Source organism: Meles meles, chromosome 17 (genome assembly GCF_922984935.1).
Source record: "Meles meles chromosome 17, mMelMel3.1 paternal haplotype, whole genome shotgun sequence".
NCBI lineage: Eukaryota > Metazoa > Chordata > Mammalia > Carnivora > Mustelidae > Meles > Meles meles.
The window spans coordinates 38,140,839-38,156,361 of record NC_060082.1 but is presented as its reverse complement, the minus strand read 5'-3'; the positions used below and the strand labels follow the sequence as shown (position 1 = coordinate 38,156,361).

Sequence of the window (15,523 nt, the reverse complement as noted above, 5' to 3'; positions counted from 1 at the left end):
CCTGTGTGCCTGGCATTCTGGGGGGGCTTGACGGGAGCCCCGCTCACTGCCCGGGGGCCCGAGTTCCGGGGGTGCTTGACGGGAGCCCCCCTCAGGGGAGCCCCACTCATTGCTCAAGGGACCCTGGCGTTCTGCAAGTGGAGCTTGACGGGAGCCCTGTTCACTGCCGAGGGGTTCTGGCGTTCTGCAGGTGGGGCTTGACGGGAGCCCTGCTCACTGCCCAGGGTTCCCTGGTATTTTGGGGGGCTTGACGGGAGCCCCGCTCACTGCTCTGGGGGGCTGGGGCGGGTGGGCTCAGCCGGGGGCTGGCAGCCCCCCGCTGGCGGATGCAGCCGCAGCTCTGCTATTTTAAGCGTCCGCTCCGCTCCGGTGGAGGCTGCCGGCGCCTGATGCTGAATCACGATCCAGTTTGCTAATGCGGTGGAGCCCATGGCCTGCCAAGTACCCGACAGGCATCTGGCTCTGTGTGGCAGGTTCCGGAGGTAGCCGGGGATGGGGAGGGGGCCAGGGAGGCCCAGTGTGGCTGTGGTTCTTGTAGGTACCCCTGGGCGTATAGACTGACAGCAGCATCTCCGCGAGCTACCGGATTGTGGCTGGCTGTGAGATGAGGACTGTGTGCGTCAAACATGGTTATCTTCGCCATCAGAGCTTTTTTCATTCCTTCCCTTAGAGCAGAAGGCACCGACGCGCAGCCATCAGGAGGCCGCCTAGCACACGGGAGTCAGATGGAGGAGGTCGCGTGTCCTTGTCTGGGGTCCTTCCACATTTCTGAGACAGGGGAGATTTAAGCAAGGCTCCTGCAGGGGAGTTGCTCCCAGGGCAGGCCTGCCTCACTTGTGCTCTCCCTCCCCGCGCACCTGCAGGTCACAGCGGGCCTGGTATACCTCTTGCGGGGAGGTCTTCCTGCTGGACCCCCTGGAGGGCTCACCTCCTAGGAGAGCAGGGCCGACGTTAGGCCTGCGGGTGAGTGAGGGTTTGAAGGAGTAAGCTTCCCAGCCCCTTGCTCACTTCCAGAAGGCCTTCTCTGCACCCATGTGCCTTCCTGCCTCTTCCCCCATGCAAGGGTGATGCAGATCACGGAGCCAGCCAGCACCCCACCTGGCTCCACACCATGAGGGGGGACCTCCTTTCCCCCGTCGGCTGAGGTGGCCCCTCGCTGGGTTCCAGAAGTTTCTAGCACCTGAGCTGTCCATTGCGAGGCAGGATGGCGTTCCTAGAGCTGGGCTGTCATGGGAAGGGGAGCGATGGACCGCATAGGCTGCCAGGTCTCAGCGGGTACTGGCTTCTTTTTCCTTCTTCCTCGTGGGACGCATGATATTGCGGTGCAGACGCGCAGGTCACAGCCCGGGTTGGGACCATGGAGTCCTCCTTAGGGAGCGTGATTAGTGTAGGAGGCTTGTGGGCCGTCGCCGGCGCTGGGGGCAGGTGTGCCTGTGGTGAGGGCCATGGTGGCGGGCCTTAAGGGCTGTGAGGTTTGGCCCACACATTTCTTGGCCCACGGATGTGCCGCTCACAGGCTTATGAAGCTCCTGGCGTCTCAGAACAGCAAGAGTCACAGGGTGCGAGGACAGGTTCCTCCACAGCGGTCCTCCACGGCCAGCCTGGGACAGAACCGAGTCTCTTTTCCTCACTTCCAGCTCCCTCTTTGACCCGCCGCAGAGTGGTTCCAGCTCCCACAGCTCTGAAATTCTCCTGGGAGGTGTTGCCGCGGGATGATGTGGGAGTGCCAACCCACAGACACTGTGGAGTCATCTGTTCTCAGTGCCCTTGAGCTCTTTGTGGCCCTTGATGGCTCTATCTAGAGACTCCCCTCCTGTGGCCACCAGGCATCACTTACCAGTTACTCTCCTTCTGGGTGTCCGTCTGTCTGCCCGCACCAGCCAATGCAGCCCGGAGTCAGCTTCCACCCAGACCTGGGGATCCTCCTTCCACGTGGAGTTCTCCCTGCACCTGCTCATGGTCTGTGCCGCCACCTCCCCAACTTGCCTGAACTGAAGTGTATTCTTCTCTCAAAGTGCTTCTGTCCCCAAGCTCCCCATGTCCATTGGTGGCATTGTCGTCTGCCCAGCTCTCCAGGTCTGGGGCCTGGGTTCCCTGCATCCAGCATGCCCTTCCCACCCACCCTCCCCACCGTCAATGGACTGCTCATTCCAAACATTCAATATTTCTGAGTTGTCTGCTGGCTTCCACGTTTCCTGATGCATAAACCTTACCTATGGGGTTTTTGGTGTTCCTTTTCTTAACACGGATGGCATGATGGTTTCCTTCCCAGGTTCTTGTTCTTCCTTCTCTCGGGCAGCTGCCTCTCGTGTTTTGTTCAAACTGTAGTCACTTCGCAGACTTTGTAAGTGTGGTTCACTACTGAGCCCATGTATGTGGGTGACGTTTCCTCTCCTCTCCTTTCCTTTCCTTTCCAACAATTTGTGTTTTTTCCAGGAGTTCACCTTTTTGGTTTTTGTTTTATTTTTTCTTTGGCAATATTTTCTGTGTTTCTATAATAATTCTTACCTAAGTCTCTAGAAGAGCCCTCAGTCTGTCTTGATGCCCCACTCTCTGTGGTTGCATGTGGTCAGTTGGGTGAGCGATCACTCCCATTTTCCCTGGGGACGTTACCCCTGGAGCCCACCAACCACTGCCCAGGCCTGGAAGGGCTGTTCTCCAGGTTTGCTGCAATCTCTCTGCCCCGCTGTGTTGGGCTCCCCATTTTCTGAGTCTGTCTTCCCATTTCTCAGATGAACCCCGAGTTTGATGGGGTAGATGTTTTAGAAGCTCCCTGAATCAGGGGGCTTGGGTGGTAACTATTTTGGGATTTGACTGTTGAAATGTCTTCCCTCCTTACCTCAAATATGACTGATAGAGTTTCAGAGGAATCACCCTGGAGGTTCTGCCTTCTGGAACTGCTGCCGAGGAATCTGGGGTCATTCTGGTTCTCAGTCTTCCTGTGTGACTTGCCCTCCTGCCACCAGAAGCCTCAGGTCTTCTCTTTATGTCTGGTTTCCTGAGATTTCCCAGTACTGTGCGTGGTCTGGGGGTCCGTTTGGTTACCTGTCTCTTGTTCAGCAGGGGTGGAGGGCTCTGCCCTTTGCTTCTGCCTCTCCCTTTCTGTGTTGCAGCTGTGACAACTCCCCTCTTCGTTCCCCTCTTCTTCCTGAATTTCATGTCAGCAGGGCACTGAAACTCCCAGACCGACCCTGTAATGTTCTTATCTTTTCTCCCCAACTTTCCATCTCTTGGACTTTTTGTTCTCTTTTCTGAGAGATTGCCATAACTTTTTTCCATATTTTTTTTGTTGAGTTTTTTTCTAGCTGCTGTAATTTAATTACTGGGAACCCTTCTTTTTTATCTAATCATTTTTTTCCAGAATGGTGTTCTGCTCTTGTTGCATGGATATGTTCTCTTATTGTGTGGATGTGTTATCTCCTCCTCTCTTTGGAGCTATGAATGGTCATATTTCTCTTCCTGTTGTGTGTCCTATTTCTTCATATGCTGCTTCTCGACTTGGAGACTGCCTGACTGTCTGTGATTACCGCTGAGACCCACGAGGGCTGTGTGTACACAGGTGCAGTGGTCTGGGCCATGTCAGGACTCAGGACCATCGTGCAGGCGCGAGCCCAGCGCCCAGGCACCACCAGCCCCTGACATGCTTCCTTCTGCCCTTCGTGTGGACAAGAGTGTTTTCTCTATAACACTTTCTCTAGGAGTTTGATTTTGTCCTTAAAACCTGTATGTGGAATTCCGCAGGAGTCAAGTCCAGCTCCTTTCTCTGCCCCCACCTTGTGGGGTGCCGTGGCACAGAGGAGAGTGGTGCCCCGGTCCCTTTCTTAGAGGTGGGAGGTGGGACAGGGTGTGATCTCCAGACCAAGGAGCACCCTCACTCTGCCTCACCTCTCCAGACTCAAGTCAGCAGCTGCCCTCCCACCAAAGAGCAGGGACCCTCCAGCTGCATACCAGCTGCAGTCACCCACTCAGACCCCAGTCTGAGACTGTCCCCTGCATCTTGGGGGCAGAGCACGCACGGCCGAGAGAAGCCAAACACCAGAGCGTACAACCTGCCTTCAACCCTGAGATCAGCCCGTTTTGGCTGTGCGAGTTGGGGCCAGTCAGTGAGCCCCTCGAGGCTGCAGTTTCCTACTCTGTCAGAGGAATGATAAGGTGCTTGCCTTCCAGGGCCGATAGGAGGGTTCAGAGATATGATACATGAGGTGCTCAGAACCCTGCCTGGGACCTGCTAAGCCGTACGCACTGACTTCGCCCTGTCACTGAGCTCCCTTGTCTCTTCTGGGAAGACCTCCGACTTCCCTGTGCAGGGCTGAGACTCGCACTCGGTGCCTCCGAACGCCACGCTCATGTCCCCTGCCTCGCCTGCCGAGCTGCTGTAATTATTTAGCTTGTGTCTGTCGATCCAACCAGACCAGGCATTCTAAATCCTTCTGTGCTGTGGGTCCTTCCCTGTGGCGTTCTGCTGAAGGTGGTGGACTTGTTGATAGAACTTTTTTTTTTTTAAGATTTCATTTATTTATTTGAGAGAGAGAGAGCGAGCATGAGAAGGGGGAGGGTCAGAGGGAGAAGCAGACTCCCTGCTGAGTAGGGAGCCTGATGCAGGACTCAGTTCTGGGACTCCAGGATCATGATCGGAGCTGAAGGCATTCACCCAATTGAGCCAGCCAGGTGCCCCCAGAACATTCTTACGTGTAACATAAAATGCAGAGGATCATCAAGGAGAGTGATCATACTGACATAGGGTTATTAAAATATTTTTAAGAACAGATCTGTGACATGGTGTGTGTGCATCTTTATTAACACATCAAGTAATGAGATTTACCACCGGGTCTAATGAGTGCCCTAATAGCAAAGGAAAGATGCGCATAGATGATATTTTGAGATACAACAAATGGTATGAACACCTCCATGACTTCTGCTGCTGACAAAGTTGCAGGGACTTCTAGCATCACTCACAGAATCACTCTGCCTTCCCGAGGAGAGGGAATGCTGCTCTTCACCAGGAGATGAGCGGAAATAAAACGTACTTCTTTCTAATCTAAGACCTCTTGGATTCTGCAGAGAACATTATCTGGACTGGGAGCTTCTAAGAATTCACTGTTCCATTTATCTTTATAACTTCGGTCTCGGGTACAGAGCTTGGGACACAGGAAGGACTTAGCCTGTTTCTTTTAAGTTAATAAACTTAGGACATACCACAAAACAGGTGAGGCTCCTTCCTTGTAGAAGCTAAAATCTGTAGGCAAATCACTGATGCAAGATAGAAGCTGGGAGATGCCGTACGGCAGGCAGTTAGGAAGCTAGATGGCCAGGGACGCATGTGTGTATATGTGAGTGCATGTGGTCAGGAGTGCCAGGCCTGGGTGTGTGTCCATGTGTGTGCATGTGCGGTCAGGAGTGCAGGACCTGGGTGTGTGTGCATGTGTGTGCGTGAGGTCAGGAGTGCAGGGCCTGGGGGTGTGTGTGTGTGCATGTTGCGTGCATGCATGGTCAGGAGTGTGGGGCTTGGGTGTGCGTGTATGCGTGTTGTGTGTGTGCATGGTCAGGAGCATGGGGCCTGGGTGTGTATGGGTATATGTGTGTGTGCACATGTGTGGTCATGAGTCCAGGGCCTGTGTATGTGTGTGTGTGTGCGTGCACGCATGGTCAGGAGTGTGGGGCTTGGGTGTGTCTGTGCACGTGTGCAGTCAGGAGTGTGGGGCCTGGTTTGTGTGTGCATGTGTGTGGCCAGGAGTGTGAGGCCTGGATGTACATGTGCATGTGTGTGTGCACACGTGTGGGAGGAATGCAGGGCCGTGATGGAGCTGTGTGTCTCTCATATGATGTGACTCTGGCTGTGAATCTGTCTCCTTGACTGGAGCAGGATTTCCATGGACACAGACCATGTTTTATTTATGTTTGTGCAATGGGAATGATATTTTGAAAATATTAAGTGGATGTATTTTCATTCCCTAATAATCATGCTCCCTGCAGCCTGGCCTGTCCCCAGGGCCAAGGAACGCAGCCCCAGGAAGGCCAAGAGAGGGAAGGAGGCCTCGAGACAAAGGTGCCACCTGCCACGACAGCCAGGGGAGTGGACAGTCCTCCCTGCTGGGGAAGGGCCCTGAGGAGACACAGCTGAGGGCACTACCTTCCTGCATCTGTCAGAGACCCTGGTCCCTTGGCCTTGCCAGTTCATGTCTGCCACGGAAGGGAAATGCTGCAGTGATGGTAGGGCTCTCGGCTGCCATGCGGTGCGAAGGGAGCCAACACGGCCGCTTAAGGCGGCTGAGGGCGGAGGGCCAGGGTGCACAGGGGGTGGCTGTGGAGAGGAGACGGGCTGGGGATGGGCAGGAGCACAAGGCTGAGACTCCGGGCAGGGCAGCAGCAGGCGGCTTTGACGGGGGACCTCACATGCCCAAGCTTTCACCAGCGGCAGACTCGGGCCCTGGATGCCAGCAGGACACCTGGTGGCCATGGGGCGGAGCCTCTGGGAAGAGGAGCTCCAACCCAGCTTACTGTGCCCGCCACCCCAAGGACATCTGGGTTTCCCTCCCCAGATGCTACATCAGCACTTGGGGTGCAGGGTTGGAACGCCCCCTCCATGTGATGGAGCAAAGAGGTGGCGATGGGCCTGCGGCAGAGCCCCGCGGCACAGTGGGACTGCACACGCTGTTCTCATCACTGCGCACCTGCCCCCAGGTCAGCACAGTCCCCGGCGTTGGTCTTCCCTCTACCCAGTTGAGATGGGCCTGTGAGTCCTCTGCCTTCATTCTGTCGTGGGGGAAGGGGCCTGAGTACCTGCTTCCATTGGTTGTCCCCGACCAGGACGGGGCTGAAAGCTGCTGCTGTAAGTTCCCTCTCTCCTATCTTCCCCACCCTCCCACATGCCAAGATCATTTATTTAAAAAAAAAAAATCAATAAGGAAATTCCCAAAATAAGAGGATTGCCAAAGAATACTATCATTGGATCAAATGGAGCCATGAAACAAAATTCAGAGAAGACATGACTCTAATAGAAACATGGTCACAGTGATGACGAGATGAATTTTGCAGGTTACAAAGGCTCTACAGAATTCTACAGAAAACAACTCAAAATGTACACGAAGCTTTGTTGATGTGTGCATTTTCCTGTGAACTACAGGTGGAACTTGTCCCAATTTCACCAAGGAAAGAAGAGCAAGTGTCCTTTCTGACTGTGTGACCTGGCCGCACTCCGGCCACTCTGCAGGGGGCACAGGGTCCCTGATGGCGGAGGGCAGCCCCCATGCCTGCAGGAAGAGGCAGATGGGGGTTCCAGGCCAGTGTTAGGACACGAGGAGTGTACCTTCTCCTGGCCTGGCACCCAGGCTGGGACTCCTGTGTGACTGTCCCAGGGAGTTGGCAGTAGACATAAAGACTCTGTGAGATCCTATGTTAACACGCCTGCTAATCATTTGGAAGCTCCTGTTTGCCGGAACTGTGTCTTCTTGAGGGGCGAGCTGTGGTCTGGCTCTGGGGAAGCACCAGACAGAGGCCGGTTCCCTGTCGCTGCCATCCTTCTTTTTGGCCACAGAGGCAACCTTTCCCCCCAAGATGGATTGGAGTCTGGATGGGATTGGGATGGGGACAGGGTTGGGAAGGGTCGGGATGGGGTCAAAAATGGGTCAGGAAAGGGTCAGGAAAGGGTCAGGATGGGGTCAGGACGGGATGGGGTCACAATGGGGTTGGGACACAGCAGGTGTAGTGTCATCTGTCATCAGTAATGAGAACTCTTCTAAAAATTTTAAGGAGCTCTGCCATTTTCTTCTGCTCCTGGATGTGACAACGGCAGCCCAATGCCTCTTACAAGACCCCCGCCCCCACCCCCACCCCCGGTTGTTGGACTCCGGATTTACGAGGGCTCTTGGGCCCAGCATTGCACTTGGTCCTTCCTTCGTGCCCGCATGTCCTGTGCTGTAGGGATGAGGCATGGGGCTCTTGATGTCCCATGACTTGTGTGTGGTCACAGGGACGTGGCAGAGCCAGGACCACAACCACCACAAGCCCTCCTGAGCTAGCCTCTCAGTGCTCAGGGCGCAGCTGGGAGTCCCTCTGAGAGAATCCACCCGTTCTGTTCCTAAATAGTCTGTGAGCCTGGGGGGCACACACCAGGGACTCTTCTGCCTGGTGTGGACCTGTGTGTTTTCGCTGTGGCTACCCACTGCCGTCAGAGGCAGGGCGCGAGTCAGAGAAGGGGCTCGATGCTGCTGCTGCCCACCACTCGGCAACTGTGGGTCAAGTCCCCACCCTTTCCTCGCGCCTTGGCTCCTGGTGCGAGCCCGACTTAGCCTGTGCCACTGGGCTTGCACCAGCAGCTAACCCTCTGGTGCCTGCCCCGCTGTCCTGGCTGGTCGACCTGCTGGCTCCTGCGACCGCACCACGATTCTCCCATTCAGTCAGAACGCGGCATGTGCTGGCCATAGAGGGGTCTGCTGCTCCCAGTCCTCCATGGATTTTGGCTTTGGTCTCATGAGCATGAGTACACGCTCTAACCTCGGGGTCTCCAAATCCCTGTGTACCTGGGTTGTGCCAAGAAAGCAGGAGCTGGGTGCTGAGTACAGCTGTGACCCCCGGCTCCTGCCCTGGCTCTACTTTCAGCCCACTGTCCTGTCTGGGCAGAGTTTCACTTCCATTTGGAGCCTTATCCATGGGCATGGGGGCAGAAGGGGGTTAGGCCCAGCTTTCTATTTTGATCGGGGGCAGGCTGGAACACATGGAAGCAGAATTTGGGGTTATCAGCAACCTCCACTCCCAGCTCTCCTAGTCTCAGGAAGTGAATAGGAAAAACCATGGGTTATCTGTTCTGACTTGGTGGTTTATAGTCTCATTCCAAGAAACCAGAAACACCTTTGCGTGAAATCACCTTTTCCTGGGGCAGCATCTCTCCCCTTTCTGCTTTCTGTGCCCTGCAGCCTTATGTACCATGCATGCCCCTGTCCCGTGCCCCTCAGGCTCCCCTGGGTTCTCTCCTCAGGCCTTTTATGCCAGAAAGGGCCCAGCAGAAGCAGACTTAGTGATGGATGGATGGATGTCGTAGATGGACCGATGGATGGACAGACTGGTATGGATGGATGGATGCACAGCTGATGGGACAGACGGATGGTCAGTGGGTGGATGGATGGTTGGTGGATGGATGGTCGGGCATAGATGGATGATGGTCAGTGGATGGATTATGGATGGATGGTAGATGGACAAATGCATGGATGATCGGTGGACAGATGATTGATGGACAGGTGGAAAGATGGATGGGCATAGACGAATGGATGGTCAGTGAAGAGATGATGGACGGATGGTTGATGGATGGTCGGTAGGCAGATGGGCGGATGGATAGATGGATGGTCGATGGAAAGATGGATAGAAGGGTATAGATGGATAGATGGGCATAGACAAATGGACAGACGGATGGTCAGGGGGTGGGTTATGGATGGGTGGTCGATGGAAAAAATGGAAAGATGGGCATAGATGGAACAGACAGACGGACAATAGGCAGAGAAGAGGGACTCTTCCTCTGTGCAGCCACTACAACTCTCTTTCCGTCTTTCTTTGGAAAAGCAACCCACACCCGCCTTGTTATCGTGTCTGCTGGACCCAAGCACACCCCCAGCTGGGAGGTTGTGTGATTTCTCTATGACCACCACTAGATTAAAAGTGTATCCGCAGTGGGAAAGCCACGGGCGTTCCAAAACTTGACGGGCTAGATCTCTCCCTGAAGCATAAACCGCAGATCACTGTTCTCCCTTCATGTTTAGGAGCTGAAAGTTTTCCGACTGGAAACGCTGCAGGCCTGCCCTCTCACACTTGCTTAACATGCCTTCCAAGTGCTCCCAAGTGTCTTCATTCTTTCCATAGGTGCTGCCAGTTCTCATCAAATTTTAAGTTTAAACAAAGACATTCAAAAAGCAACCAGGGAGAAAATACAGCAGGTTCACTGACAGCAAAGTGAGCATCACTGATGATGCCATGTGTCGCAGTTTCTGCCTTTCACTCCCTCCCGGACTGGACACCATGAGAAACAAAGGCGCATGAGTCCCATGCAGCTGGTCCCCTGGCCAGAGGAGCCACAAAGCCCTGTGACAGCCCCTCCCTCAGGCCACCTGTTCCAACACCAACACCGTGGTCATGCTTTTCTTGGATGGCGGTGGTAATCCCAGCCACTCAGAGAGGCCTGTACTGCACACCCCTGATGGGAAACAGTAGCAAGCACTTAGATCCAGCTCTGGACCGTAGAGGGGGCTTCCCAGCACCATGAGGAGACCTGCTTCTGCCTGTGTAACCATCACCTGGGCCCCAAACACAAGTTTTCAGTTTTTTCTTTATTCTTTGCATTCCAAGGCAAACTTGTGTACCAGCCACGCTCTGTGATTTGCTGCAAAACCACAGATGAACCTGCATACTCCGTGGCTGGGGCCGAGCAAGAGCAAACATGGCTTGGTGATCTCAGTCGTCCACACTGGCTGCCCCAAAGCCCTTGCTGACTTCCGAGGCACTGTTGGTTGGCACGAGGCAGAGATGAGGTTCTCAGGGCTGAGCTAACATAGCTTGCCTGGCTGGCTCAAGCTGCATGGGGCCGCCACTCACAGGACTGTGTGCGCCTCCCCCAGCAGCGCTGGGAAGATGCCATCTGCTCCCGCAACAGGCTCCGGCAAGGATCCTGAGATGCCCTGTCCCAGTTGGGAGCGTGTGTGCCCTCCTCATCTTCCCAGAGAGATCACCGCCCACACACATTGAAGGACACGTGTCCAGGGTATACTGAAGACAGCAGTAAAGTCACGGACGAGGCAGCTGGAGCACACTTCATGAGCCCCCAAGGGGCTCTCTGCCTCCTGTGCTCTCCCGGCTGTCGCCCGCCTGCATCTTGCTTCACAAAATCCCAGCCCGGTCGCTGCAGAGGGATGAGTCTTGGGGATGGAGGCACAGATTCCCCTGTCTCTGATCATGGCTCCTCCTGGTCAGGTGCTGGTTACTATGGGAGGCAGCTGTGGGGGGCAGCGGCTTGTCGGGGACGCTACAAGCAGCCATAAAATACATCAGATGCGGCTCGTGAAACCCTGGGCTCCTTTAGCACAGCCTGTTGTATTCCCGATGACAGACACATGTTCCTACAGGAAATGGTACAGTATGTATGTAAATGACACATCTATATTCACACACACTACCTGGATTCCAGCAAGCGCCACTGGGATGAAATGACCTCGGTGAGGTCTTGCAAAAATCACGTCTCCTGCTGCTGGCACCTGTAACAACTTCCAGGCGTCTGCGTTCTTGAACACCAGCCTTCCCGGCCCATTGAACCCACATGCATTCTTAGCATCTGTCCGTTTCAATCAGAGGTCAGGAGTTGTGTTTAAGGCTGTAGTTTGGATCTGAGACTTTAACATTCGCTTCCTGGCCATTGGTGTGAGTTATTCTGCAATCCTCCGTGATGGGAAGTCGCTGTGGGAGGACCCAGACCTGCCGCTCTCCACCAGCCGTGGCAGCTTGTGTCTGCAGAACTGTTGGCCACAGTACCAGCACCTCCTTCCAGGGTGAGTGTGAGGATTCAGCGGGATTGCACACATAAACCACTCAGAACGTGTCTTGTACTATCACCCATGCAAGAAAAAAATGACTCTGCAAGAAGTTAAAATGAAATTAGGGCTTTCTGCTAAACCCGGCAGATTTAACACGTGGAGAGTTTTGTTTTTATTTTTTCCTTTCCCAAAACTCCACTAAAATGAGAGTTAAGGAATAAGAAAACACACAAGCCCCCAACAACACTTGAAAACAAGAGAAGTGACGATGCAGAAACAGTTTCTAATTTATTTAAAAGCAGAGGGTGGACTGAGGAGTTGGCAGAGCCACGAAGAGCAGCATGAGGGCTTGTAGAAGCTGCGGCAGGCGAGGGGCGGGCACACCTGCAGGAGCAATCAGACCAAGGTGCTACAGGCCTGGGCCTTGGGGTGAGCCATCCCCAATGGCCCCATGTGCTTCGCGCTCACCTTCACTCCAGCCCAACCAAAATTCGAGGGTACCAGGTGCTGCAGAGAACAGGAAAGAGGCAGCAGGCCCAAAGTAGGGGCTTTGGGGAAAGCATAAATCCAGACCAACACCCCTCCCACAGCTTTCCCACCTCTGCAAAAACAGCCCCCTCCAGGCCACTGTCTTCATCCCTTCCCACCGGGGAGACAGTGGAGGCCCTCCTCCTCCTCCAGAAAGATGAACAGCTTCAGGGTAAGGAGGGAACCACCTGTCCTGACCAAGTGGCTGAATTGCCTTCTGAGCCCAGCCCTGTGCCAGGGTTCAAGGCCTGGGTGGGGTTGTATGGGGAGGGGCCCCAGGCTGCATAGCCCTGCATTCAGATCCAGAACTGACTTCTGGTGAGCAGCCTATCCCTCCGCAGGCTTGGACCCCCCCACCCAACCTCTTGGGTCCATAGGAGCTGGGGAGCTGCCACACACAGATCTGTTTTCTTTTCTTTTTTTTTAAATGTAGTCTTTTTATTTTTTAAGATTTTAATTTACTTCTTTGACAGACAAGTAGGAAGAGAGGCAGGCAGAGACAAGAGGAAGCAGGCTCCCCGCTGAGCAGAGAGCCGGATGCGGGGCTCGATGCCAGGACCCGGGGATCATGACCTGAGCTGAAGGCAGAGGCTTTAACCCACTGAGCCACCCAGGCGCCCCCACAGATCTGTTTTCTAAGACACACCTACACACAGCATCAGAAACTTTTTCCAAATGAGCCTTACCTGTCACCCCCAACATAGAAGACATGAGATGAGTGGTGGTCCCATAGCCCCCCCCCCCCCCCCCCCCCCCCCGGGCCTCGCTGTCCATCTGAGGGAGACCCTGATGCCCCCTCGGGGGAAGACTTGCTGGAAGGTCCTGTAGCACCTCCCCACGTGTAGATGTCTGCTCGCCCCTTTCTACCCAATGTGGAGCAGCTGTCTGCTGAATACCCACCCAGGCCCCAGGGGACACTCCGCTCCGCCCTCGTGGCTCAGTGTGGTCCTCCGTGTGGAGACAGCTTTGGGCAGACGAAGGTTAGTGAACCGCATTGTCACAGGGTGGAACGATGGGAGAGCCACAGCTCGGCCCCAGGGTTTGCCATCGAAAACTAGGTCCAGTTCGCCTGTCCGTCCTCCAGCCCCCACCCTCCGGAGGGAGCAGGGACCCACTTCCCACATGGGCCACCGCGATGGGGGGCCGCCGGGTCCCGTGCCCTGACGGGCTGGCTGCGGGTTTGAGAGGCCCCCCGCTCCTCAGGTTCCGTAGCGACCGCGGCTCCCTGGGCCCAGGACAGTGAGGTACTGGGATTACAGCTGATCGTAACTACAGGCCAGTCAGAAACCACAGAGGCAGGGTGACGGCGGGGAGAGTCCCAAATGCTGAGTGCATGTCTTCAGGAGCCTCAGCCTCCCGGGTGTCCGCTTGCATCCTGGCGGGGAAGCGCCCTCGAGTGTGCGCATGCGCGTCCAAGGTCGGTTGGGGCTCCACCTCCTCCGCACGGCTGATTGTGTCACGGGCCACATGGGTGAACTTCAGATGTAACCCGCTCCTCCACCCAGGGACGGCTTGGTTCACTGACGCCCCGCCCCTAGTCATGTGACTGGTGTTTCTGATGTGGCGCATCTCCAACCTGGGTCATCCCGCTCGTGGACCCACCATGGGTAAGAAAGAGACGTAGCACCCAGGGGATCCTGAGGAACAGCGGCGGGGGCGGGGGAGGGGGCAGGCAGATTCCTACTTGCCCCCACCCACTGCCGCTGTCACCTGGGCGTTCCTCCTTCCCGATCTCGGCTTGCCCCCATCTCAGCTAGATCCTCCCGTACCCCCCCAACCCGGACGGCCCCGTGGTCCTCGACCTCGTCAGCAGGCTACCACCGCCTGCCTCTGGGTAACACACTGTGCTTCTGAGTTGAAATGATCCTGGAAACACTGTCATCCCCCCTCTCTCCAGCCGCCTGGGGACACGGGGACCTGGAACATGGGGAGCAGACCCGGGAAGATGGAGGGGCCCAGGCTCCTAGCTGCACCTCTGTGCTTCCACGCAAATCCTCTGCTCTGGGGCCTCAGTTTACCAGTCCAGATCCTTCTCAAATTACATTTGGATGGCCTTTCAGAGTTTTCGGAGAAGTTAGGGGTCCTTGCTTCCCTGGGTTCCCCCCCCCCCCCCGCAGAGGTTCAAGACAGACAAGGTAATTCCAGATCTCTCTTTTTTTACATAGAGTAACAAGGCTCTGGAAGCTAATGCAATTTGCTGAAGGTCATGTGTCCCTGAGGTGTTAGAATGGGTAGCTGCCACCGGGTACACCAGCCCCTAAACCCCATGAGTGATTCCATGTGGATTGGTTTTCCTCATGCAGACTTGAGGCCAGAGCTGCTTTTGTGCCCAGCCTGTCCTATTTGCCAGCTAATGAGACCAATTGTAGGCTCCATAAAAAAATTAAACAGCAGCTGCTTCATTTTCTTCCTCTCCAACTTTGAAATCATGATGACCTCGTTTGCATGGCAGCTCCAGCTAGGGCTGTCAGGGCCTATAGCGCCCAGGAACCCTGAAATGTAAGCATAGTCCTACTGTGTTTTCGGGTTGGTCAGAGTGAAATATTCTGAGCACCGGCATTCACAACCCGAATCAGTCACCATGCGCATGAAGCACGGGATACCTGCTCAGCCTGGTGGCTCTAATCGATAATGCCATTCAGGTAGGAGCAGCACCTGTGGCTTTTCTCTGGAATACTAGCAAGGAGGTGGAAGGAGCAGGTGATGTGAGCTAGGGGAAGATTAGCTAGATGTGGAATCCCAGACCCCAGATGCTGCTGTTTTAGCAATGGTCACAGAGGAACAGTGCAAGTCTTAGGCTCACCCCTGTCGTCAGTGCAGATCCTCCCACTTTGTTCTGGGTTCTGGCCTATGACAACAGTATGGACTGCGTCTTGGCACTAGGAAGGAAAGCCTAGTTCGCTTCTGTGTTATAGAGGTTTGGGGAGCTTATAAAATTTTGCAAGAAAAATAATAACAAACCCTGAGCTCTTTCTGAATCAACAAACACCTGCTTGCATTTTTTTCCCCTTTGCCTTCATCTGAAATTACTGTGTTCCCATCCGGACTGTTCACAACCCCCCACCATCCCTGCGGTAATACAGTAAGGCGGCATTTCACGCCGTGGGTGAGGGTGGAAATCTGTGATGAACGGGGTGTCTTTCAATGCCCTTTAGTGAGTGTGATTTTTTTGAAAGCAAAGCTGCTCATTAGCAACCCCAGGCTGAGCAGAACAGCCTACATCATGTGTAGCGTTTCCCTTCATCCTCCAAGGTAGTGTTTTTGCTGAGATCAGAGAGATTGATGTTTGTTTTGGGAAGGGGTGGTGTTCCATTAGCCCGGTTTCTGCTCCATCCCCTTTCTTCCCCAGCTAACTCCACTGACAGCATATTTATAACACAGTTTCAGAAATTTAGTAATTCAAATAGGATATAACAGTTCATTCTCAATGTCGGCCAGACAGCACTTTTATCCCCTGCATCCATCTGTTTTGTTCTCCTGGTCTC

General features: G+C 54.7%; 1 protein-coding gene across 3 annotated transcripts in view; it reads left to right on the top strand.

The window, feature by feature from the left end:
- Positions 1 to 15,523, top strand: part of SUSD4 (sushi domain containing 4) — an 89,728-nt gene that overhangs the window by 21,727 nt on the left and 52,478 nt on the right. Inside the window, exon 1 of one of the 3 annotated variants that reach the window (XM_045982065.1) lies at positions 11,349 to 11,525. The exons of the other annotated variants lie outside the window; for them this stretch is intronic. Coding sequence (XP_045838021.1) covers positions 11,423 to 11,525 — 103 coding nt within the window. The 5' untranslated portion in view covers positions 11,349 to 11,422. Of the gene's footprint in view, positions 1 to 11,348; positions 11,526 to 15,523 lie in introns of those variants that run through there. 3 annotated transcript variants of the gene reach the window in all.